Raw genomic sequence first — 24719 nt, 5'->3', positions numbered from 1 at the left:
TGCGGTGGTTTCTCTTGTTGCGGAGCACGGGCTCTAGGCACACGGGCTTCAGTAGCTGTGGCACGTGGGCTCAGTAGTTGTGGTGCACAGGCTTAGTTGCTCCGTGGCATGTGGGATCTTCCCGGACCAGGGGTTGAACCCATGTCCCCTGCATTGGCAGGCAGATTCTTAACCACTGCGCCACCAGGGAAGTCCTGAAAGCTTTCTATTTTGCAGTAAGTTTTTGCCCATAGTTTGAAAGCTTTCTGTTTTTCCCATAATTTAGAGATGATTCATATTTCATTCCATAAGAAGTCAAAATATTTCACCTTCAAAACGCTGCAAGCATTCTCTTTAGAAAATTAACTTATTTCAATATTCATCATGCCCAGGAGGGCATAGTGGAGTTATAAGAACAAAGGCTTACGCATCAGAGAGCCCAGGGTTCAAATCCTGGCTTTGCCACTTCCTGCTATGACCTTCCGTATATGTCATTCAGCCCCATTTAGGCTCTGCTTCATCAATGAAAAGGGGATAAAACGACCTTCTTTCAAAATTATGATAAGAATTAGTGACGTTAGTAGGTTTCCAGACATACAGCAGATACTCAGTAAGTGATTTTAGTATGAATTAAAATAGCATTGTTGGTTTAGATGCTGTCCTACCTTTTCATCATAAAGACACTTCAAATATTTGGTTTTCTGTCCTCTTAGGTAATAAGAAGCTTTCAGAATGCGTTTACTCTGATCACGCTCTCTGGTCTGACCTTGTTTCTCTCTGGTATCTTTATTTTATTCTGCTTTTAACTCCCTTAAAGAATTCATTGGGATTGACACTTATTTACAGTTTTCTGGAAAACACGACTACCAATTTATTTTTCTCACCATCACTTCACATACTCTGCTTCTTCCTCCTAGGTTTATTACACTTCTTAGTAAATGTTTTTTCATTTTTTTATTTTGAAATAATTACAGATTCACAGAAAGTTGGAAAGAAATATACAGGGAGGTCCCACGCACCCTTGCCCTGCTTCCACCAATGATGACCTCTTGTATAATAACAAAACCAGGCCGTTGGCATTGGAACCACCCACAGAGCTTAGATTTACATGTGTGTGTAATTCTATGAAATTTAACTGTGTGACTACTACCCCAATCACAATACATAATTGTATCATCGTAACAAGTCCCCCTCATGCTACCCCCGTGTAGAAACCCCTTAACCCCTGGCAACTACTAATTTGTTCCCCATTTGTATAATTTTATTTAAATAGTGTTTTCAGTAAATGGAATAGTACCTTTAGAAATTGGTGCTTTCCCCCACCCCCCCACAGACACGGAATAATCCCCTTCAGGTACATCCAAGATGTTGCAAGAATCAACAGTTTGCCCCTTTTTATGGCAGCAGTATTCCAAGGTATGGAGGTACTGCATTTTACTTACTATTCGCCCACTGAAGGACATGTGCATAGTTTCCAGCTGTTGGTATTACAAACAAAGCTGCTGTTAACATCCATGTACGAGTTTCTTGGTGAATATAAGTGTTCATTTTCCTGAGATAAAAGCCAAATACTGTAAATGCTGAGTCCTACTATAAGCCATTTTTAGTTTTTTTGTTTTTTTTTTTTTTTGCGGTACGCGGGCCTCTCACTGTTGTGGCCTCTCCCGTTGCGGAGCACAGGCTCCAGACGCGCAGGCTCAGCGGCCATGGCTCACGGGCCCAGCCGCTCCGCGGCATGTGGGATCTTCCCAGACCGGGGCACGAACCCACGTCCCCTACATCGGCAGGCAGACTCTCAACCACTGCGCCACCAGGGAAGCCCCCATTTTTAGTTTTAAAAGAAACTGTAAAACTGTTTTCCAGAGTGACTGTACCATTTTACATTCCCACCAGCAGTGTATGAGTGACCCAGTTTATCTGCATCCTTGTTAACACTTGCTGTTATCATTATTTTAAATTTCAACCACTCTGACATATGTGTAGTGATGTCTCTGCACTATATTTAAATCTGCACCTCCCAAAAAGCTAATGATGAACATATTTCCATGTCCTTATTTACTATCCGTACATCCTTTCCAGTTGAAATGTCTCTTACCGTATTTTGTCCATTTTCTAATTGGATTGTTTGATTTTTTACTGTTGAGCTTGAGTTCTTTGTATATTTTAAATATTAGTCCTTTGTCAGTTACATGACTACAGATATTTTTCTCCCAGATTGTAGCTTATATTTTCATCTTAACAAGGTCCATGTTTTTGGACACTTCTTTGGAGAAGGTCTAGTTTTTCTTTTTATGGATTGTGCTTTCGGTGTCACGTCTAAGAACTCTTCACAAAGCTCCAAGTCCAGAATAACATCTCTTATCTTTTTCTAAAGGTTTTTATAGTTTTACATTTTACATTAAAGTCCATGATCTAGGGATTCCCTGGTGGCGCAGTGGTTGAGAGTCCGCCTGCAGGGGACATGGGTTCGTGCCCCGGTCTGGGAGGATCCCACATGCCGCGGAGCGGCTGGGCCCATGAGCCATGGCCGCTGAGCCTGCGCGTCTGGAGCCTGTGCTCCGCAACGGGAGAGGCCACAACAGTGAGAGGCCCGCGTAGCACAAAAATAAATAAATAAATAAAGTCCATGATCTATTTTGAGTTAATTTTTGTACTAGTGTGAGAATTAGGTTAAAGTTCTCTTTTCTGCCTGTGGATGTCCAATCGATCCAGTATGACTTGTTGAAAAAGCCGTCTTTCTTTCATTGAATTGCTTTTGCAATTTTGTCAAAAATCAGTTCAGCATCATTTTATGGGTGTATTTCTGGGTTCTCTATTCTGTTTCCTTGATCTATGTGTCTACCCCCCTGCTAATATGGTACAGTCTTGATTTCTATAGCTCTATGGTAAGGCTTGAAATCAGGTAGATTGAGTTCTCGCGTTCTATTCTTTTTCAAAATTGTCTTAGCTATTCTAAATATTCTATAAAAGGCTCCTTTGCCTTTTTATATAAATTTCAGAATAAGCTTGTGTATGTTTCAAAAAAAAATCTTGCTGTGATTTTAATAGGAATTGTTTTAATCCTATAGATCAATTTGGGGAAAACAGACATCTTTACTTTGCTGAGGCTTCCAACTGATGAAAACCGTGTTTCTTCACTTATTAGGTCTTTGATTACTTTCCTCAGCATATTGTAATTTTCAGCATACAGATCCTATCCATGTTTTGTTAGATTTATACTTAACATTTAATTTTCTTCAGAGCAACTGTGAATGCTATTATGCCTTTTGTTTTAGCTTCCAGGTGTTTGCTGTTAGCATACAGAAATGCAGTTGAGTTTGTATGTTAATCCTGGATCCTGTGACCTTGCTGAACTCACTTATTCTCCAGGAGGGTTGTTGTCATTGTTGTTGTTTTGGTACATTCTTTGGGATTTTCTATGTAGATGACATCACTTGGAAACAGAGAGTTTTATATTTTCTTTTCCAAATGGCATGCTTTTTATTCCTTTTTCTTGTCTGCTGAACTGGCTAGAACTTCCCGAATTATGTTGAATAAGAGTGGTGAGGTTGGACATTCCTGCCATGTTCCCAAACTTCGAGAGAAAGCTTTCAGTCTCTCGTTATTAAGTATGATGTTAGCAGTAGGGTTTTTTTTGTAGATGCTCTTTGTGATGTGAGAAAGTTCCCCTCCATTCCTAGTTTGCTAGGAGTTTTTTAAAAATCATGTATGGGTATTGGTTTCTTTCAAATGCTTTTTATGTGCCAATTGATATAATCATATCATTTTTTCTTCTTTAGCCTGTTGATATGGTAGATTACACTGATTGTATTTCAAACACTGAACCAGCCTTGCATACCTGGAATAAATCCCACTCAGTGGTGATGTATTTTTTTAATACATTTTTGGATCTGATTTGGTAATATTTTGTTGAGGGTTTTTGTGTGAAATACATATGCTACTAGTTCTTTCAGCCAGAGCCTGTGAATGCTAAATACTCTTAATCCATTTACCTGAAAATGTCTTCTTTTTGCCCTCACCCTTAAGTAATAATTTTGCCAGTTAAAGAAATATTCATTCAAAGTGATATTTTCCCCAGGCTTTTGAAGATATTATTCCACTGTTTTCTGCCTTCTTCTTGCTTTCTCTTTTCAGTATAGTGGTTTAGCATGTGGGCTCTGCAGACAGACTGCCAGGGTTCAGATCCTGGCTTTGCTGTACCGTGTGTTAGATTCACGTATCTGGCATAGAGTCAGCGCTCAGTAAGTATTAGCTGCTGTGGTGATTTCTTATATGTAAGCCTCCTTCATTAGACCCCCTGCATGGCAGGGATCCTTCTTACTCTAATTTCGAAACACCTACAGAATCCAAATTCTTCTCACCGCTTCCACTGCTAACCTTCTCATCTCCCCACATTATGCCAAGACTCCTAACTGGTCTTCGCAACATGTGCCCAGGCCCCCTTTAGTCTATTCCACACCCAGCAGCCACAATACAATCTTTAAAATGGGAGCGATGCCACTGCTCATAATTCTGCAACATAGCCATTCCCATCACGATGAGGACAGTGTAGCCCAAGCCTTTGCCGTTGTCAAAGCCCTATACTGTTCGGCTCCCGGGGCTTCTCCAACCTCATTCCCTACTCCTCTGTTACAGAGTGACTCCAATCACAGTGGTCTCCTTGCTGTTCCTTGAATGCTCTTGGTGTGCCCTTGCGCAAAGTCTTTGCACTGGCTGATCCCTCTGCCTGGAATTCTCCTCCCCCAGACATCTGTGCAGCTCACGTCTTCACGCGCTCTGGATCATGGCTCACGTACCACTTTCTCAGTGATGCTCTCCCTGTCCATCCTTTTCAGAATGACAACTCTAACACCTTCATCTCTTCAGCACTCCCTATACCCCTGCCCCTATTTTATTTTTCTCCTTAGTATCTATACCATCTATTCCCTATTTTATTTGTTTATCCTCCGCCTCTCCCAACAGAATAGAAGCTCTAGAGGGTTGTGACTCTTTTGTTGATTGTACCCAGGGCTGTCTTAGTAGGAACTCAGTCAGTGTTTGTCAAAAGAATGATTTCCTTTCTTCCTACCTAATACAGCACCATGTGTATTGCAGGTATTTAAAATGTACTCAATTAATATGTTAAATTGAACTCTTTTCCTCTTAAAAAGGTTCCTATATTACTTGACTCTTTTTATGAAGGCAAATGAAAGCATATGAAAGAACGCTACTCTAGAATCATGCAAATCCAAGGGAACTCTCTCCTCCAGGAAAGTCTTCAGCCCTGGCCTCGTCCATCTGCCTCTGCCTTGTCAGTACAACAAGCAGTACCAATACCTGGGTGTTAACTGACCATGACTGGGGCCAGGGTTCCCCTGGGGCAGACAAGGGCAGGACGCTGGTGGGGGGAACACCTGAATTGAGGAAACTGGGACATGGTAGAGAGAGGCATGAAGTCCTGTGAAGAGTCCAGCTACCTTTCCACTGTTGGCTCTACCGACATTTCCAAGTGTGTCAAGCTGGGTGATGAGGTGCAAGATAAAGGTAGTTCAGCGACCAAGTAGGGATCAGAAACAGGAACTGCACAGAGCAGAAGACAAGACAGTCCTAGCTTAGCAGGTTGGCTCCACGGCTTGCTGCAGGAGGCTGTGTACCCCCATACTTCTTGTGACGGTCCTGCCAGTCACGTGGGCTGGAATTAAATACTCTAGTTCAAGGACGTGGACCAGGCCAGACATTTAAGGCCTCCACGTTTTCCTGCCAAAGTAGGAGGACTACTTTCCATCCCCTACTGTGAACCGATGAAAGCGCCCTCATGTGGTGCTACATTGTAATGACACGTTAACATCTTTCCTAGGGCACAATATTACCCTGAATCAGCGATCCCCTGACCAGAAGCGCCAGCATCACCTAGGAACTAGCTAGAGCTGCAAATTCTTGGGTCTCACCCCAGGTCCACTGAACCATAAATGCGATAAGCAGAGCCAGACGTCTGTGTTTTAATAATATCTCGGCTAAAATTTGAGAACCACTGTCCCAAATGATGTGTCATGAGAAAGGATGCAAAAAGGATTGGCAGGGTGGGTCCCATCTTACTCAGGAGAGGGCTCTCTGATGAGGCCATTTGAGCTTAGCTCTGAATGAAGTGAGGAGGGGCCATGCAGACATGGGGGCCTGTGAATGGGGGCTGAATCCAGACAGAGAGAGCAGCACGGGTCTATTCCTGATGCGGCACAGCCAAGAGGCCAGTATGGCTGGGTGTACGCACAGCTTCATCTGTGTACTCTTTGATTTATGTACATTTTAAAGACCTTACATGGTTACCATGTGTCTTTAGTTTACTGAAAATTCCTTGAATACAAGAACCAGATTTCATATATTTTTTAAATAACTCACCATGACACCTTTAACAGTGCCAGGAACTGAACAGATTCTTAATAAATGCATAAATACATGAATGGAGAAAAAAAATTGAGAAATGGGCAAAACTTGCGGAGGAAAAAAAAAATGAAGGATTTAATTTTATCATGTTTAGTTTTAATATTACTGGGAGACATTTAGCCAGAGACGTCTGAAAGCCAATTAACACCCTAGAAAAATTCTGAAAGTGGGTGGAGTATCATTTTTAATGACATCACCAAACTCCTGAGACCTCAAACTCGGCATGATGACATTCGGAGCTTTTCTTGATGGAATCCGGTGAAGTCACTTAGATGTGAAGCCACTTTCATTTGCTAAATCTGAGGATGGGGCTGGGGAGACGTCAGACAGAAAAGCAGTCACGGAAGATGAATCTGTCCCAGGAGTTTAAGATTTTCCCTTGCAATGCGAAGAAACCAAGTTGATGCATGAGCAAAGGTGGAAGAGGATAGAATAAAACTCAACTTCAAATAAACAGAAACCTTGACGAATCTAATTTTACTGTCTTGAAGAAAGAAATACTTTAAGTTTGTGACAACTGCCATAAACCTGACTGTCCCCTCATATGACAAAGGAAGTAGGAGGAAAAGAGTGTCCTGAGTCCCTGTGTTAGTGTGCTGGGGCCGCCATAACAAAGCTCCGCAGACTGGGGGGCTTCACAACAGAAACCTATTCTCTCACTGTTCCGAAGGCTAGAAGTCTGAGACCAAGATGTCGGCCGGATTGGTTTCTTCGGAGGCTTCTCTCCTTGGTTCATAGATGGCAGTCTTCCTCCTGTGTCCTCACATGGCCTTCCCTCTGCACCTGCCTGTGTCCTAACCTTCTCTTCTTATAAGGACACCAGTCCTATCGGATGAGGGCCCACCCTTGTGACGTCATTCTAACTTAATTACCTTTTTAAAGGCCTTTCTCCTAAGACAGTCACATTCTGAGGTACTAGGGGTTAGGACTTCAACATACAAACTTGGAGGTGGGGGAACAGGGGAAGATACAGTTTGGCCAATAACGGCCCCTCAGAGAGCGGCTCAAACTGATAAGAAACTAAAGACCATTGTGGTGGCGCCTTGGCACTCACCTACTGTCATGCTCAAAAGCAGCTTCTGGAATGGAGACTGGACCTCATGCAGATAGGTGAGGTGGACAGGACCTCATCTCCAGACCCGAAGCCACTTAGCTGCAATCCCCTGTCACAGAGCTTACTTGAGAAATTCGATGGAAAATCACCAATTTCTTTGCCTAAGAAGCTATACATCTACCCTCTAACAACACAGATGTGAAGTTCCCTCTGTTCTTACACTCTGCCTGAAATAGAAGAAGCTGCCACAAATCTCAGTTTCCAGATGTCAGCAGGCAGCTCTCTGGAGGCCACGTTTAGCATGAGGGCACCATGGATGGAATTTTACTTGGGTATATGACACAAAGCTGGCTTGCATCTTAATATTATTTTTAGCAGTCCATAGAATCATCTTTAAAAAGCAGGTGCAAAAAATGTGTGCGAACTCTTATAGAATTAGATGCATGTAAAGGATTATGTTTTAAAGTCAGCTTTTAAAAAACAAACTAACTTGGCAAGAAACCCTTAAGGGTGCAATGAATTTTGCACTTACCAGAAAAAATAGCAAGGCACAGTCAACAGATTTTAGGTAGAGTTTTTGAGGCAAAGGAAAACAACAGCAACTGGTAAATGAAATTTTTTCCCCCAAAAGTAGTTCAATGTCTCATCTCTTGTTCCAACCAAACTGTAGTGGAGTATATCAGACTACATCATCTCAATCCAGATACTTTCAACCTCATCCCTGGAGAGAGTACAGAGTAACAGTTGGTATTATTAGGAATTTGGAATTCCGGGAGAGATTTCTTCTTCAACTCTCTTTTTCCTTTCAAGCCTTCAGCCATGACATGCTTCTCAAATATTCCTCTCTATCTGAAGTTACCCACCCTGATGAGATGATTAATTGCCAAGGGCCAACCACCTGGGGGCCAGGTGAATTATCAAGACGGTATGAACTCTTTCCATGTATCAGATTAGATCACTAGAAACCTACAGAGTCCAAAAGACATAACCTCTAAAAAGATGGTTTCATACTATGTCCTTGGATTTTGAAGTTTTAGACAAAGAAGCTTTCCATAAAACAACTGTTAAATATAACTGTCTATTACATAATATGATGTCAACAGCATTAAGATACAGGGGTTCTTGGACTATAATGTTCTAAATGGGCTGCTATAAACCTCTTCTTTTTCTTTTTTTTTTTTTTTGCGGTACGCGGGCCTCTCACTGTTGGGGCCTCTCCCGTTGCGGAGCACAGGCTCCGGACGCGCAGGCTCAGCGGCCAAGGCTCACGGGCCCAGCCGCCCTGTGGCACGTGGGATCCTCCCGGACCGGGGCACGAACCCGTGTCCCCTGCATTAAACCTCTTCTTAAATCATGAAATTCATGGAGCTCATTACACGTTAATCCTTTCATCTTCTTTTTTTGTCTCGGTTGCAATTACAGCAATTATTCTTATCCTAATTTTCCTGGCACACATATGATGCCCAACTGCTACTTGTATTAATTCTTGTTTTAATGGTTCTTATATACCATTACTGTTTTACGCCAAATCAAATCTATTTTGGATGTAGAGAAGTATATTTATACCTTACACAGATAAAACTTGCCTTGCTTTCTTCTGTTGTCTTATGAAACTCGATGAAGAGTTCTTTTTTGAATAAGGGTATTTTAACATCAGAAAAAAAAGCATAAACATTATCTAGGTCTCTGGGTTTGAATGGGGTTTCATGGCTGTGACAGAGAGAGAGAAATATTTCACACTGGCTTATAGGCAGACTGATTTTCTGCAATAGCTTAGGAAACCGAAGTCACCTTTCCAGCTATTTAGCCCTATAGCTCCACCTGCAGTTTAGACATGTTTGCTGTTAAGTTTACAAAAAGGTGACCTGTGGTCCAGGTTTAGCAACACCCCGGTTGTAAAGGAGGGAACAGACACAGTACACCCCAAGTCTTCTGCAAGTCTTTTCACTGGTACTCAGCCAACAGACGGCAGACCCTGTAAATTAATGGTGCCTTGGGGAGGGCTCCGACCCTTAGATTCCACCAAACCTTCTATTCACCTTCATTGATGCTTTCCCTACCTGCACCCTGCCTGCAAAGCAATCCTTGAGATGTCGGTAAAGGGCACGGAACTCTGTAGGTTCCGCATTAACTACATCATTTCCTCAAAGTCTGAGTAATCTGTTCTAAAGTTTCAACCCAGGAATGTTAATAGCAAGGGATTTCGAAAGACATCTGACTAACTTTATTTTTTAAAGTAAGTACAAACAAATCATGACTCTACACAATCTTTTGCAAGAACATTCTTTCATATGGGTGAATTTAAGAGCCAAGTGGGTAAACTTGGATGAGTTCTCCCTTCTTTCAGAAAACCTCATATATGAAAATCCAAGCTTGTAAAGGAAAATGGGGGGGTGATTACTTCTATCACAAAAACATGTTTTGCTATACCAGAGGAATTCTTGAAATATTCCTTTCAGTGGTTAATTCCCTGTCCCAAATCCATTTTTTCTCCCTTAGCTTAAAGATTGATTCACTTCTTTAAAAAATTACCTTTCAGCACATTCATGATATCAAGTGCAAAAAACCTAAGAGACAATCTTTTTGACTCACCCGATATAGCCAAATAGAAGTACTCGAGGACTCCTGTTATCGAAAGGAAATTTCTTCATAACTTCTCTCTTTCCTTATTCTCCAACGCCCCTTGGTCTACTTAATGTTTTTTACTGTGTGGGTGTTAGCAGTTCAGCATAGCTCATTTGCCAAATGAAATCTTTTATGAAAGTACAACATTTAGAGTAGAGAAAACTCCACAAAACTCCAGAGCTCTGAGGAACACAGTTGGGAAACCACACCTCCAGTCCATTCTCCAGTTCACTGCCAAGTCTCTGAAAGTCATCAGTCTGGATCTACCACTACTTGCCATATTTTCTAGAACGTGAAGAAGGGGCAGGCAATACAACTTCCACAAAAACAGCAAATCAGACCCCACGTATCTGTCAGAGTTCAGTTGCAGAGAACTGAACCAACTCCAGCTTTAAGCAAACAAACAAACAAACAAAAAAAACCCAGACAGATTTATTAAATGGCTTGTGGAATCACTGAGCTGAATGTTCACTGGAGAACTGGGACGTTGCAGAACCCGTTTGATGGGGAGGAAGCTTCCGGTCCACGGTCACAGCCCTGGACCACTGTGACTCCACTTTGGAAGTCAGGAAGCAGCTGGTCCTGCTGAAAACCAGACCACACCCGTGCCCTCAGAAGGAGAAAAATGGATGCCTGGTACCCTGACTTTCAACCCTATCCAGCGAGTGACTGCCTAGAGACCTCTCAGCAAACGATGCTAAAGAAAACCCAAAGCCTCCACAGATGCCTTGGTCCCTACTTCCAGAACCCAGCGCATCTTCTATTCCAGAATGGGTCTGCCTTCCAGGCTCCAAAGTAAAGGGAGGCACGCCAGAAGGAGACTGGAGTGGACCACGCCGGCCGGTCACCAAATCCTCCCACCCTGTCCACTGAGTTCCCAAGCTAGAGACGATCCTCTGACCTTTTCTTTGATTGCACTTTAAAAAGGTCAGGAATGTGCCCCAAAGCTACTGACCTGCAATCATACTCTCTTCTGTAAATTTTAGTTTTTATACTATTACATGTCAATCACTACCGGCACTTAGGAAAACAAATTCCAGAAGTGCTTCACTTACTCTATAGAGCAATACATATCTTTCCATTTGTCTGAAACTCATTTCTTTTTTAAACTATCCTACGGATACCTCTTCACTCTCAATCTAATACGAGGCTCACAGTCTTTGCCTATAAACCTTCTTGGTTTTCCGCTTTACAGACGGACGTTTCCTCCATCTTTTTCTCTAACCTCCTACCCACTCTTCTGCACAGGAGGGGCGATTGTGACAACAGAGAACCTTCTGTTCCTTAAATACCCCCACCAGCAAATGGTCACCATCACTGTAACCACCTTGAAATAAAAGAACAGCCACGGAGAAGGGACACACGTTGGGCAAGTTCTCCCTCAATTAGTCTAAAATCCTCCCGAGCCTTTTAAAATCATTCTTGCTTGTTGGGTCTGAGTGTTTAACAGGTAATTTGTTACAGAAATGGCAGCACCTCTGGCTGCTGGGCTGGTAAGGGAGGTGCCTTTTCCAAAGCTAACCATTCAGGATACGGTCAACCAAGGCATGTGGCTGCAGGGAGAAGGAAGTTGCTGTTCTTGTTTTCACATGAGTTTTATTTTCAAATTCCTGAGGGTACACAGAAGGGTGGGAACATCTTGTGGCTACCCTTTCCCCCGAGGCCGACCACAAAGAAGCCAGACAGCAGCCCCTGCCCGTGGTTGCATTCCAGACAGACATTTATAAGACAGCAATGATTAAAAGGAAACGACTCCATCATTAAGACCCAGACCTAATATCAGCGGGACAATTCTTCACGGAAATTATTTCTAAAACTCAAATCTACTGCAAAACTGATTTTACTTTCTTTTGTAGACTTCCTTTCTCCTAATGGTCTCTCTTTTCACTGAAGAGAGAGAGGTAAGCAGAAATGGCATAAATTCCACTGAGAAGAATTTCATTTGGTCTCTGGATGGGTGGAGGGCATGGGGACCCCACCACTCTGTACAAGTGAAGATTTAGAGGTGATAGGTTTTTGGAACCCGGTCACGTTATAAATCAGAGCTGCTGATCAAATTCTTTCTTTACCTTTCTGCTTTGTCAGTCTCCAAGAGTGACTAGTTGGTCCTCAGCATCAGAAAAGATTTCTGGGTTTTGCTGTCATTTGGTCCTGCCTGAAGTGCCAGAATGAGAAGCTCACATCTTGCATCCAGGACAGCAACGGAGAAAGAATATTGTATAGACACCAGCAATGTCTAACTTCTCTGTCCTAAACAGCAGCTTAGGGCTAAACCTTCTCTCTCTTGCATGGCTTCTAAAAGCCTCTGTGCAACGCACCAAGCCCAGCCTCCCCCGGCTCCTCGCTTTCTACTATGCCAAAGTAGTAGAAAGGAGGGATTATCCAAGTGGAAAAATGATTAAGCTGGCAGGTTTATCTCCAGGCACAGGCTGCCTAGAGTGAGAGCAAGGTTGCATCCCCTCCAGGGAGCAGGAGTGGTTGGAGGATTGGTCCAGACGTGACTCCCAGAGCTGGGGAACGGCTCCAGTGACACACTGCGTATGTGCAGAAGTGAAGCCTGGGAGCTGGGCTTTCCCAACTCTGCCTCTTCTGGGCTCTGTGGCTGGAGGTCACCCCATGAGATGTGAAGTCCCTGGGGTGACACACAGGCAGCTACTGGGGTGAGGAGAGTGAGGTACTCTCCTCGGGTGCAAAATTGAAGGCTCCTCCCCACCGAACTCAATAATCAAGATAAAATAATATTTTAATGAGACAATTTTAAAAATCAAAATTAATGCAATAACCCATGATGAACCAACTATGACCATTTTAACTAAACACAAGATCAACAGGACTTGGGAGGGAGATCCTAAAATTCTGTGGATTAAGACAAAAGAAAAGAGGGCAGACAGCAGAAGCAAGAAGAATTACAATTCTGCAGCCTATGGAATGAAAACCACATTCACAGAAAGATACACAAAATGAAAAGGCAGAGGACTAGGTACCAGATGTAGGAACAAGATAAAACCCCAGAAAAACAACTAAATGAAGTGGAGATAGGCAACCTTCCAGAAAAAGAATTCAGAATAATGATAGTGAACATGATCCAGGACCTTGGCAAAAGGATGGAGGCAAAGATCAAGAAGACACAAGAAATGTTTAACAAACACCTAGAAGAATTGAAGAACAAACAAACAGAGAAGAACAATACAATAACTGAAGGGAAGAATGCACTAGAAGGAATCAGTAGCAGAATAACTGAGGGAGAAGAATGGATAAGTGATCTGGAAGACAGAATGGTGGAATTCACTGCCGCAGAACAGAATAAAGAAAGAAGAGTGAAAAGAAATGAAGACAGCCTAGGAGACCCCTGGGACAACATTAAACACACCAAGATTTGCATTATAGGGGTCCCAGAAGGAGAAGAGGGCTAGAAGGGACCTGAGAAAATGTTTGAAGAGATTATAGTCGAAAACTTCCCTAACATGGGAAAGGAAATAGCCACCCAAGTCCAGGAAGCGCAGAGTCCCAGGCAGGATAAACCCAAGGAGAAACATGCTGAGACACATAGTAATCAAACTGACAAAAATTAAAGACAAAGAAAAATTATTAACAGCAACAAGGGAAAAATGACAAATCACATACAAGGGAACTCCCATACGGTTAACAGCTGATTTCTCAGCAGAAACTCTACAAGCCAGAAGGGAGTGGCATGATATATTTAAAGTGATGAAAGGGAAGAACCTACAACCAAGATTACTCTACCCGGCAAGGATCTCATTCAGATTCAATGGAGAAATCAAAAGCTTCACAGATGAGCAAAAGCTAAGAGAATTTAGCACCACCAAACCAGTTCTACAACAAATACTAAAGGAACTTTTCTATGCAGGAAACACAAGAGAAGCAAAGGACTTACAATAACAAACCCAAAACAATTAAGAAAATGGTAATAGAAATATACATATTGATAACTACCTTAAATGTAAATAGATTAAATGCTCCAACCAAAAGACACAGGCTCACTGAATGGATACAAAAATAAGACCCATATATATGCTGTCTACAAGAGACTCACTTCAGACCTAGGGACACATACAGACTGAAAGTGAGGGGATGGAAAAAGATATTCCATGCAAATGAAAATCAAAAGAAAGCTCGAGTAGCTATACTCATACCAGATAAAAAGACTTTAAAATAAAGAATGTTACAGGAGACAAGGAAGGACACTACATAATGATCAAGGGATCAATCCAAGAAGAAGATAAAACAATTATAAATATATATGCACCCAACATAGGAGCACCTCAATACATAAGACAAATGCTAACAGCTATAAAAGAGGAAATCGACAGTAACACAATAATAGTGGGGGACTTTATATCAGTACAATCGTACCTCAAGAAACAAGAAAAATCTCAAATAAACGATCTAAACTTACACCTAAAGGAACTAGAGAATGAATAACAAACAAACAAAAAACCCAGTTAGTAGAAGAAACGAAATCATAAAGATCAGAGCAGAAATAAGCAAAATAGAAACAAAGAAAATAATAGCAAAGATCAATAAAACTAAAAGCTGGTTCTTTGAGAAGATAAACAAAATTGATAAACCTTTAGCCAGACTCCTCAAGAAAAAGAGAGGACTCAAATCAGTAAAATTAGAAATGAAAAAGGAGAAGTTACAATGGACACTGCAGAAATACAAAGCATCATAAGAGACTACTACAATTAACTCTGTGCCAATAAAATGGACAACTTGGAAGAAATGGAAAAATTCTTAGAAAGGAATAACCTTCCAAGACTGAACCAGGAGGAATAGAAAATATGAACAGACCAGTCACAAATAATGAAATTGATACTGTGATTAAAAATCTTCCAACAAACAAAAGTCCAGGATCAGATGGCTTCACAGGTGAATTCTATCAAACATTTAGAGAAGAGCTAACACCCATCCTTCTCAAACTCTTCCAAAAAATTGCAAAGGAATGGGGCTTCTCTGGTGGCGCAGTGGTTGAGAGTCCGCCTGCTGATGCAGGGGACACGGGTTCGTGCCCCGGTCCGGGAAGATCCCACATGTCGTGGAGCGGCTGGGCCTGTGAGCCATAGACACTGAGCCTGCACGTCCGGAGCCTGTGCTCCGCAACGGGAGAGGCCACAACAGTGAGAGGCCCGCGTACCGCAAAAAAAAAAAAAAAAAAAAAAAAGGGAAAATATTGCAGAGGAATGAACACTCCCAAACTCATTCTACGAGGCCACCATCACCCTGATACCAAAACCAGGCGAAGCTACTACAAAAAGAGAAAATTCAATATCACCGATGAATATAGATGCAAAAATCCTCAAAAAATACTAGCAAACAGAATCCAACAACACATGAAAAGGATCATACACCATGATTAAGTGGGATTTATCCCAGGGATGCAAGGATTCTTCAATATACGCAAATCAATGAATGTGATACACCATACTAACAAACTGAAGAATAAAAACCATATGATCATCTCAATAGAAGCAGAAAAAGCTTCTGAATTTTGTCAAATTATGATAAAAACTCTTGATAACTCTTGATAAAAATTTTCCAGGAAGTGGGCATAGAGGGAACCTACCTCAATATAATAAAGGCCATATACGACAAACCCATAGCCAACATCATTCTCAATGGTTAAAAACCGAAAGCATTTCCTCTAAGATCATGAACAACACAAGGATGTCCACTCTCGCCACTATTATTAAACATAGTTTTGGAAGTCCTAGCCATGGCAATCAGAGAAGAAAGAGAAATAAAAGGAATCCAAATCGGAAAAGAAGAAGTAAAGCTGTCACTGTTTGCAGATGACATGATATTATATATAGAGAATCCTAAAGATGCCAGCAGAAAACTACTAGAGCTAATCAATGAATTTGGTAAAGTTGCAGGATACAAAATTAATGCACAGAAATCTCTTGCATTCCTATACACTAACAATGAAAGATCAGAAAGAGAAATTAAGGAACAATCCCATTCACCATTGAAACAAAAAGAATAAAATGCTTAGTAATAAACCTACCTAAGGAGGTAAAAGACCTGTACTCAGAAAATTATAAGACACTGAGGAAAGAAACCAAAGATGACACAAACAGATGGAGAGATATACCATGTTCTTGGATTGGAAGAATCAATATTATGAAAATGACTCTACTACCCAAAGCAATCTACAGATTCAGTGCAATCCCTATCAAATTACCAATGGCATTTTTTACAGAACTAGAGCAAAAAATCTTAAAATCTGTATGGAGACACAAAAGACCCTGAATAGCCAAAGCAATCTTGAGAGAAAAAAAGAGAGCTGGGGCTTCCCTGGTGGCGCAGTGGTTGGGAGTCCACCTGCCGATGCAGGGGACACGGGTTCGTGCCCCGGTCTGGGAAGATCCCACATGCCGCGGAGCAGCTGGGCTCATGAGCCATGGCCGCTGAGCCTGCACGTCCAGAGCCTGTGCTCCGCAACGGGAGAGGCCACAAGAGTGAGAGGCCCGCGTACCGCAAAAAAAAAAAAAAAAAAAAAACAACGGAGCTGGAGGAATCAGACTCCCCGACTTCAGACTATACTACAAAGCTACAGTAATCAAGACAGTATGGTACTGGCACAAAAACAGAAATACAGATCAATGGAACAGGACAGAAAGCCCAGATAAACCCATGCACCTATGGTCAACTAATCTGTGACAAAGGAGGCAAGGATATACAATGGAGAAAAGACAGTCTCTTCAATAAGTGGTTCTGGGAAAACTACACGGACAGCTACATGTAAAAGAATGAAATTAGAACACTCCCTAATACCATATACAAAAATAAACTCAAAATGGATTAAAGACCTAAATGTAAGACCAGACACTATAAAACTCTTAGAGGAAAACAGAGGAAGAACACTCTTTGACATATATCACAGCAAGATCTTTTTTGACCCACCTCCTAGAGTAATGAAAGTAAAAATAAACAAATGGGTCCTAATGAAACTTAAAAGCTTTTGCACAGCAAACAAACTATAAACAAGATGAAAAGACAACTCTCAGAATGGGAGAAAATATTTGCAAATGAATCAACAGACAAAGGATTAATCTCCAAAATATTTAAACAGCTCATGCAGCTCGATATTAAAAAAACAAACCCAGTCAAAAATTGGGCAGAAGACCTAAATAAACATTTCTCCAAAGAAGACATACAGATGGCCAAGAGGCACATGAAAAGCTGTTCAACATCACTAATCATTAGAGAAATGCAAATCAAAACTACAATGAGGTATCACCTCACACCAGTTAGAATGGGCATCATCAGAAATTCTACAAACAAATGCTGGAGAGGGTGTGGAGGAAAGGGAACCCTCTTGCACTGTTGGTGGGAATGTAAAGTGATATAGCCATTACGGAGAACAGTATGGAGGTCCCTTAAAAAACTAAAAAAAGAATTACCATGTGATCCAGCAATCCCACTACTGGGCATATACCCTGAGAAAACCATAATTCGAAAGGACACATGTACCCCAATGTTCACTGCAGCTCTATTTACAATAGCCAGGTCATGGAAGCAACCTAAATGCCCATTGATAGACGAATGGATAAAGAAGATGTGGTACATATATACAATGGAATATTACTCAGCCATAAAAAGGAACGAAATCGGGTCATTTGTAGAGACGTGGATGGACCTAGAGACTGTCATACAGAGTGAACTGAGTCAGAAATAGAAAAACAAATATCGTACATTAACGCATATATGTGGAATCTAGAAAAATGGTACAGATGAAATGGTTTTCAAGGCAGAAATAGAGACACAGATGTAGAGAACAAACATATGGACACTAAGGGGGGAAAGTGGTGGGGCGGGGGGGTGGGGAGTGATGGTGGTGGGATGAATTGGGAGATTGGGGTTGACATATATACACTAATATGTATAAAATAGATAACTAATAAGAAACAGCTGTATAAAAAAATTAAAATTTAAATAAAAGATAAAATGACATTGTACAGATCCCAAAGGAAACGCTGGCCTTCCAGGTGGCACGAAGAGTGGATCTGCAGGAGGTCCCAGCTCAGGCTCCATCTGCAGCCTCTGGGGCCTGGGGTCCTGGCTGCGCTTCGCCACCAAGATGCTGGGGGATCCCGCTGCTCCCGGTCCGGGGCTCTCTGGGGAGCCTGCTCTTTCCAGGAGCCCACGTCTGTGCATTAAATACAGCCAGGCACATGGGAATTTTCCCGAACACAAGGCTAGCAAGGCCCCTGGCAGGAGATTGTGTTTAGACTCCCCCTGACTCACACTTTCCTGTTTATTTCCCATCCCCGCTCAACTGAATTATGCTGTGAAAGCCAGGTGCGGCCGCAAGGACATTCGCAAATTGGCCACAGAGCGGCGGTGAAGGGCAGCACCAAGCCGCCGGCCCAGGGCCAGCCTCATTTTCTGACCCCAGGGCTCCCCTCGCTGGGGCAAACTTCTCATTCCTCTCCTCTCCCTGTGTTCCTTTGTTTCTATCCACAAGTTGTGGAAATCACTGGCCAAAAACATTCTCCTGGAGCTGGAAGAATAAGTACCTCCTGTGCGTTTTGAATCTGCTGTGACTCACCAGAACTTCACAGCAAGGCGTGCTCAGCGTAAAGCAGCGTTTCGCCAAAGTGCAGCCACCTCATGAGAAAACAGCAGCCACGCTCAGCAGCTCCTAGGGCAAGGCTGCCATCAGCTCCTGCAGCCCCTGCACCCAGAGACCTGCTTCCTGAAGGCAGCCGGTATCTACCTGCATTGCCAACTGCACTTGGCCGTGGGACAAATTCCTGCCTGCAAGACAGAGGGTCCATTATTCCACAGGCTCGCCGTTCCCCAGGTATGGGGAAGCGCACAGTCTACTTTGCAAAGCACAGGCTATCTTTACAGAGACCTGAACCTCATTCATTTCCTGCAAAGCACAGGGGAGAAATTCCACTCCTGGCAGGCTCCTGTGCCCCTGCCTCAAGCATGAGTGGGGTTAAGAGAACACTAAGCTCTGTAGTCCTGATGGAAAGCCCCAGCCTGTGTCATCTTGACACTGCTCCAGCCCTGTGTGCTCCCTGAGTGCACCACACCCCTGCAAGTCCCATGCCTTCACTGGTAAGTGGAGTTAATAGGAACTGCAGGGGCTTCCCACTTCTGCCATTTAATTAACTATGCAACCTCAAAGAACAAAAACCAGATTTTCTGGGCCTTTCATCTTTCATTTGTAAAATGACGACCCTGGATTATTAAACTAAGATGAAGTATACAAAGTCTAACGTTAAAAATTGATATGAGTAATACAAGTAAATAACAGGGCTTTTTGTTTGTTTGTTTTTGTTCAGAAGAGCTAGGACCATGTCTGAACCCAATCTGCTCTGGTTATCATCTGCAACGGAGGAAATAAAATCAGTATACCTCCCCACATCCCTCTCTTTTCTTCTTCAAGCAAGGCATCTGCTCAGTTATAGGAGGCAGAATTCAGCTGTCTTCTGCAGAGGCCAGACCCTGAAGCCTTCTGTGGGTTGACCCTGTTTCTGTCCCCTGTTTTTCCTGACCACAAACGTCTGAAAAACACAGGTACTGACTCAGAACCTTGAGATGGCAGGTTAAGCATATGAAACACCAGCACAATTTGCAAAAAGGTCTAAATCTTTATGGCCTGTACCTTTTGTTAAGGGGCTAGGAGGAAGAAAAAAGGCACAGCAAGATAGAAAGTGAATATCCAATATGAAACAGCGAATGATAAGTGAAGGCGGAAGGAGAGAATCCTGCTTTTCCTAAAAGCTTATTGAAAGACAAGGCTATGCCAAACTCTTGCCAAACCCCTCCACCCTTTCATGTGGTGGTAGAGGAAACAGCCCTGTGTTTCTGGCTTTCCTTACCAGTCACGGCGGTGTTGGCCACCTTGTACCTCTTCTTCCTGCAGTCATTCATATCCTCCCCTGGACTGCCAGACAGTGGAGTGGGGCTCACACCCCATCCGCCCACAATTCTGAAACCGTGGAGGAGGTTCCCTAAGAAACGAGGCTCATTCTGTAATCCGGCCCTTGCTATTCCTTATACCAGGAATACCCACAGGCACTGCTAGTCTTTGCTTGAGTGACTAACCCCAGCCCGTTCTGAATGTGCCCAGCCCCAAAGACCGGTTGGACTTGCTGCTTCTTCAGCAGGTAACTCCTCAAGGCTTGATGTTACATCAACAGAGTTTCTGAGTAGTTTGTGTGTTTACAAATCAAGATCAAATTAACATCCAGATGCAGGGGTATGTGTCCAGAAGTATAAACATACACACATGCAGTAATAAACATTAGAATCTGCCTTTCGAAGCTTACCCAGAGATCTTTCCTTCGTCTGGTTGGCCGACCTCACCACTGGAAGGCTCGCTCGAGTCCGGCTGCCTCTGGAGAAAGGACTTGGAGCTTCTCCCTCAGACATGGCTTCCAGAGACTCTCCAGACGCCTCTGATAAACGCTCTGCCGGGTCACCCACGTTGGGAGGCTGAGGACTGTGAGACAGTTTGGGGCTTCTTGTCTGCAAAAGGCATGTGAAAGAAAGTGGGAAATAGCCTATTATTAATTATGCTGAAAATATTTTTAATGCCATCAAGGTCTACTAATCTGGAAAAACAACATGGCAACGAGAAAAAGTCCATCGGAAGGACTAGATACAAAAATAAAGGCAGAGTGGTTCAAAGTATCAGTTGTGAACGTTAGTGAGAGAAAAGAGTCCCTGAGTATTCCATTAAGATTTTTATCACTGGACATCTACTGTGCATATGCCGTTTCAAGCAAGGCATTGAGGACAAGCCACATCACAGGAAAGAACGATGGCAAGTCAATTCCTTTGGCCAAATTCTAGTGGTTGTTACGATCACAGCAGAGGGGACTGTGCACGTTTTTATCACCTAACACGGATGACGCACCCGCACCAGAGTAAACTGAACACACCCAGTTCTTTAAACTCTTCTATTAAGACTGTTTCCAAAATCAGTAAAATATGATTGTGAGGGAGATATTTCTATCACAGTTGATTTTTTTCTTTTGAGGCAGAAATCCCATAATTTGGATTATGTCTAGTTTTGGTTATTACTTACCTCGCCAATCAACAGACGGTATCTATAATAACTTAAACACACATAATACAAAATTTAATTTCTCTCTTGGTTATCTATACTGTAATGGCAAGGGACTGAATGTGTAAAACACTCATAATCTATGTTGGTCAATAACATTCCTTGAACATATACTGAGCACTGTGGGCGATTCAGAGACAGACAGACGTCATGTTGCCTGATGTGAATGAGTTTCAAAACTAATTGGTGAAATGAATGAAGGACAACAAATAACACAAGATAATGTATAATTAAGTTTAAACCACGAACTGTGTGGTACGTCCATTCATCCTTTCAACAGACACCTGTTGAGTGCCTACTGTGTTCCAGGCACCTGCTAGGTACACGCTAGCACATGCTTGGTACTGGGAACAGAACGACAGACAAAAGAGACATGATCCTGCCCTCATGGTGCTTACAGTCGAGTCAGGGGACAGACACTGAAGACATTGACAGTGTGTAACCCAGGCTGGGGAGGGGGTGTATGTGGGTGGAAAGTTGGAAAAGCAAGTAAACTGTGACCCCAAGGACGTGCAAAGTTGGGAGGAGGGGGCAAGCCAGCGGGTGGGGTGAAAAGAAAAAGGCATTCCAGGTGGAAGGGACAGCATGTGCAAAGTCCCCGAGGCAGAAAGAAGTGGCAAGTACTGGAGACATGGTGGGACTGGAGACCAGAAGAGCCCAGATCTCACGGAGCCTTAGCGTCAAGGGGAGAATTTTCAATGTGACTCTAAGCTACCAGAATGCCACTGAGGTATTCGAGGCAGGGAGAAGGGGGAGGTGGCCAGGATCAGACACATTTTTCATAAGATCATTTGGGCTATTGTGTGGAGGCTGGAGATTATACGTGTAGAAGGTCAAAGAAAGGGAGTCAGTGAAACTGGGGGGCTTAGGATGAATGAATGCACGATCTCAGCTTTCCCCCTCCCAAAGCCTGCCCCTGCTTTCATTACAATTCCAGGCAAACTGATCTGAATTAATCAGCAGGTGAGTTTTCTCTTACTAAGATGCCGAAGGTGCTGACGGGCTGGTCGTGGGACACAGGCAGTCCCCAGGAGCCAGGTTTTTTTTTTGGGGGGCGTGGTTTGCATTCCTTAATGTCCTCTTAAGTCTTCCTAAGGATGCATTTTGAAGTTAAAAACACCAAAGCACTTAACTGTCAAGGTAGGACCAGCATTGTGGGTGTACAAGCGACCCAGCATTTAAAAGTGCTCTGGGCTTGGTTTCATGCTCTGCTGTGGCCATCTTGAAACCCTTAATAATTTTTTGGAACAAGATACACTAAGAATTATATACAGCCGGTCCTGCCTCAAGGCTTCAGCTGCAGAACTCTTTCAGGGATGCCCCAGGTGTGCCTGATGTTCTAGGGGAGCCCTTTGAGGATGCGATGGTCAGTTCCTTTCCCTTTTCTTGCTAAAAGTACCAGGAGACCCCTCTTGGCAGGCGCACTACTGTATTATCTAGACACCCACCCCTGCTACACCTCTTAGGACATTTCCACAGAAGAAAACAGGAGTAAGGTCAGAACATAGCCCGCTGTACCCCCTTCATCGAGGTGGCCAGCCTCGGTGTTCCACAGGAAACTCTCCGCTCAGATGACATGCCCACATCATGGCCAGAAAGGACACCCATGAACAGTTAACTTGTCTCTTTGCTTTGGGTTAATGTTTCCGTGCAAGGCCCCGAAGTGGTTTATTTTTCATAAAGTCTGCTTGTGTTACAAAGATTGGGATCTGGCTTTGGCACTCTTTAAGAGTATTGCTAGACTTAAAAAAAAAAAAACCCAACCCTAAATCACTGCCCAGCTCACCAAGAGTTATGTAAATTCATATGGTCTTCAGTGAGGTAGATAGCTGGTTACTATTCTCAGCAGAATATCAAACTCAAATGTCCTCATCCCTGACTTAAAAAAAAAAAGAAAGAAAATACATTCAGCTTAGCAAAGTAGCCAAGAAATAATATTACTTGAAGCAACATGGCTACAATGACAACCTCTGGTGTTTGGTCGTCTTTGCAGCCCATGGAAGACACAATGCATCTGATGAGTTGTCATTTTCCATTGCAAAAGGCAATAATCCTTGAAGAAAATCAAAATCAAATTTCTATTTCTTGTTCAGGGTCATCGTGGTTGGAGCATGTATAAAAATATAAGGGCTCAATCCTTTTTTATTTTTTTAAGCTTCCTAAACACAGCTATTCAGTTCCAAATATAAACGCCTGCTCTCGTTATTATGTCATTCACTTTCTCATTGCAAACTATCACTGCATATTAGCAATCTTCTCACACCGTGCTCTCCCCTCAGATGCCAGCTCGATGCTGAGACATCATTTAGGGAAGAGAAAAGACAATGAAAATTGCTGACACTGGTGTCAGATACCCTATGACTTGACATATTAAAAAAAAAAAAAAGTCAAAAAGCATTTGAAACAGGGACTTGGTACTCAGCCCGGTGCGAGTCTCCGGAGGTTAAAAGCGCTGTGTGTGGTTAAGCTCATAACGCATTTAAGGTATATTTTGGGGCCAAGGATAATATACGTGTAACAGTTGGACAAGAGGCACTAAGAGATGTGTCACTGTGACAGCACAGGGCAGAACGGGGTTTGGAGGATAAGTGCTGACATTAAAGGATGGGTTGGGAGAGGACGGAGAGCAGAAGTGAGAGGTGCTAGGGATGGTCTGAGCGAAGTCACCCACTGAGGTTCTCAGGTCTGTGTGCACTCGGGGGCACATGGGAGGAGGGAGTGGGACAGCTGGCGGCCTCTAAAGGAGTTGTCCCCCCTGTGCACACTCTGAGGTCCTTCTCTGCTCTCTCAAAGGAGCTAACACATGCACCGTCCAGAAGCAGCTGAGTACCAAGTCGTCTTTTCGTACAGGCAACCCCCTCTCCAGTAACAGTGAATACATGACAAAGTTCCCCTTTTGTTATTTGACTTGACACTTACTCATCTTCGAAAGGGTTCTGGCCCTCAAACAATGCCCCCCTCTCTGCGGAATTCCTCCCTGCCCATATGGATAAGTTCCTGATGTCCAATGTCCCACATCCAGGGTAAATACAGATTGTAGCATCCTTGGACCGTTCTGCTTTGCACCTGTTGTCCCAGTGTAAATATTAGTAGTAACTCCCTTCCACTCTCAAAGGTATCCTGGTTTGAGTGATGCAGTGTATGGTCACCCACTCCCAGCCCAGTCGCAGCTGACTGGACCAAGCAGTAGCCACCTGATCCTGGCTGGACCAATCACATGCTCTTCCTGGAAATGGAGCCCTGGGACAATGAAGCTCTTTAGTCTGTATCCACTGAGAACTTAAAATGTGAGGTCATTTGAAGCTGTGGCTGACACGCACAAGGGAACGTGAAACAGAGACAGAAGAGTACAGAGAAAGGATGAAGCAGATCTGTATAGAAAAAGGGAGACAAGAGACCCCCATGCCTCCAATGGGAGACCCTAAAAGACAGAACAGCTCTCTGGGCCCCTCGGCATGCCAGCTCCTGAGTCCAGTACACTGTGAGGTCTTTCCAAATTATTCCTTCCAACTAATTCCATTCTTATACTTAAAC

At 43.1% G+C, this 24719-nt stretch overlaps 1 protein-coding gene across 20 annotated transcripts in view; it reads right to left on the bottom strand.

The window, feature by feature from the left end:
* Positions 1-24719, bottom strand: part of KIAA1217 (KIAA1217 ortholog) — a 772703-nt gene that overhangs the window by 149747 nt on the left and 598237 nt on the right. For 18 of the 20 annotated variants that reach the window (XM_067703131.1, XM_067703122.1, XM_067703241.1 and 15 more), the window contains one exon: positions 20386-20584. In XM_067703131.1, coding sequence (XP_067559232.1) covers positions 20386-20584 — 199 coding nt within the window. Of the gene's footprint in view, positions 1-10045; positions 10274-19935; positions 19951-20385; positions 20585-24719 lie in introns of those variants that run through there. The other 2 variants (XM_067703137.1, XM_067703163.1) reach the window with 2 other exon arrangements.

The sequence above is a fragment of the Pseudorca crassidens genome, chromosome 1 (assembly GCF_039906515.1).
Source record: "Pseudorca crassidens isolate mPseCra1 chromosome 1, mPseCra1.hap1, whole genome shotgun sequence".
Taxonomy (NCBI): domain Eukaryota; kingdom Metazoa; phylum Chordata; class Mammalia; order Artiodactyla; family Delphinidae; genus Pseudorca; species Pseudorca crassidens.
This window is presented reverse-complemented; position numbering and strand designations above follow the sequence as displayed.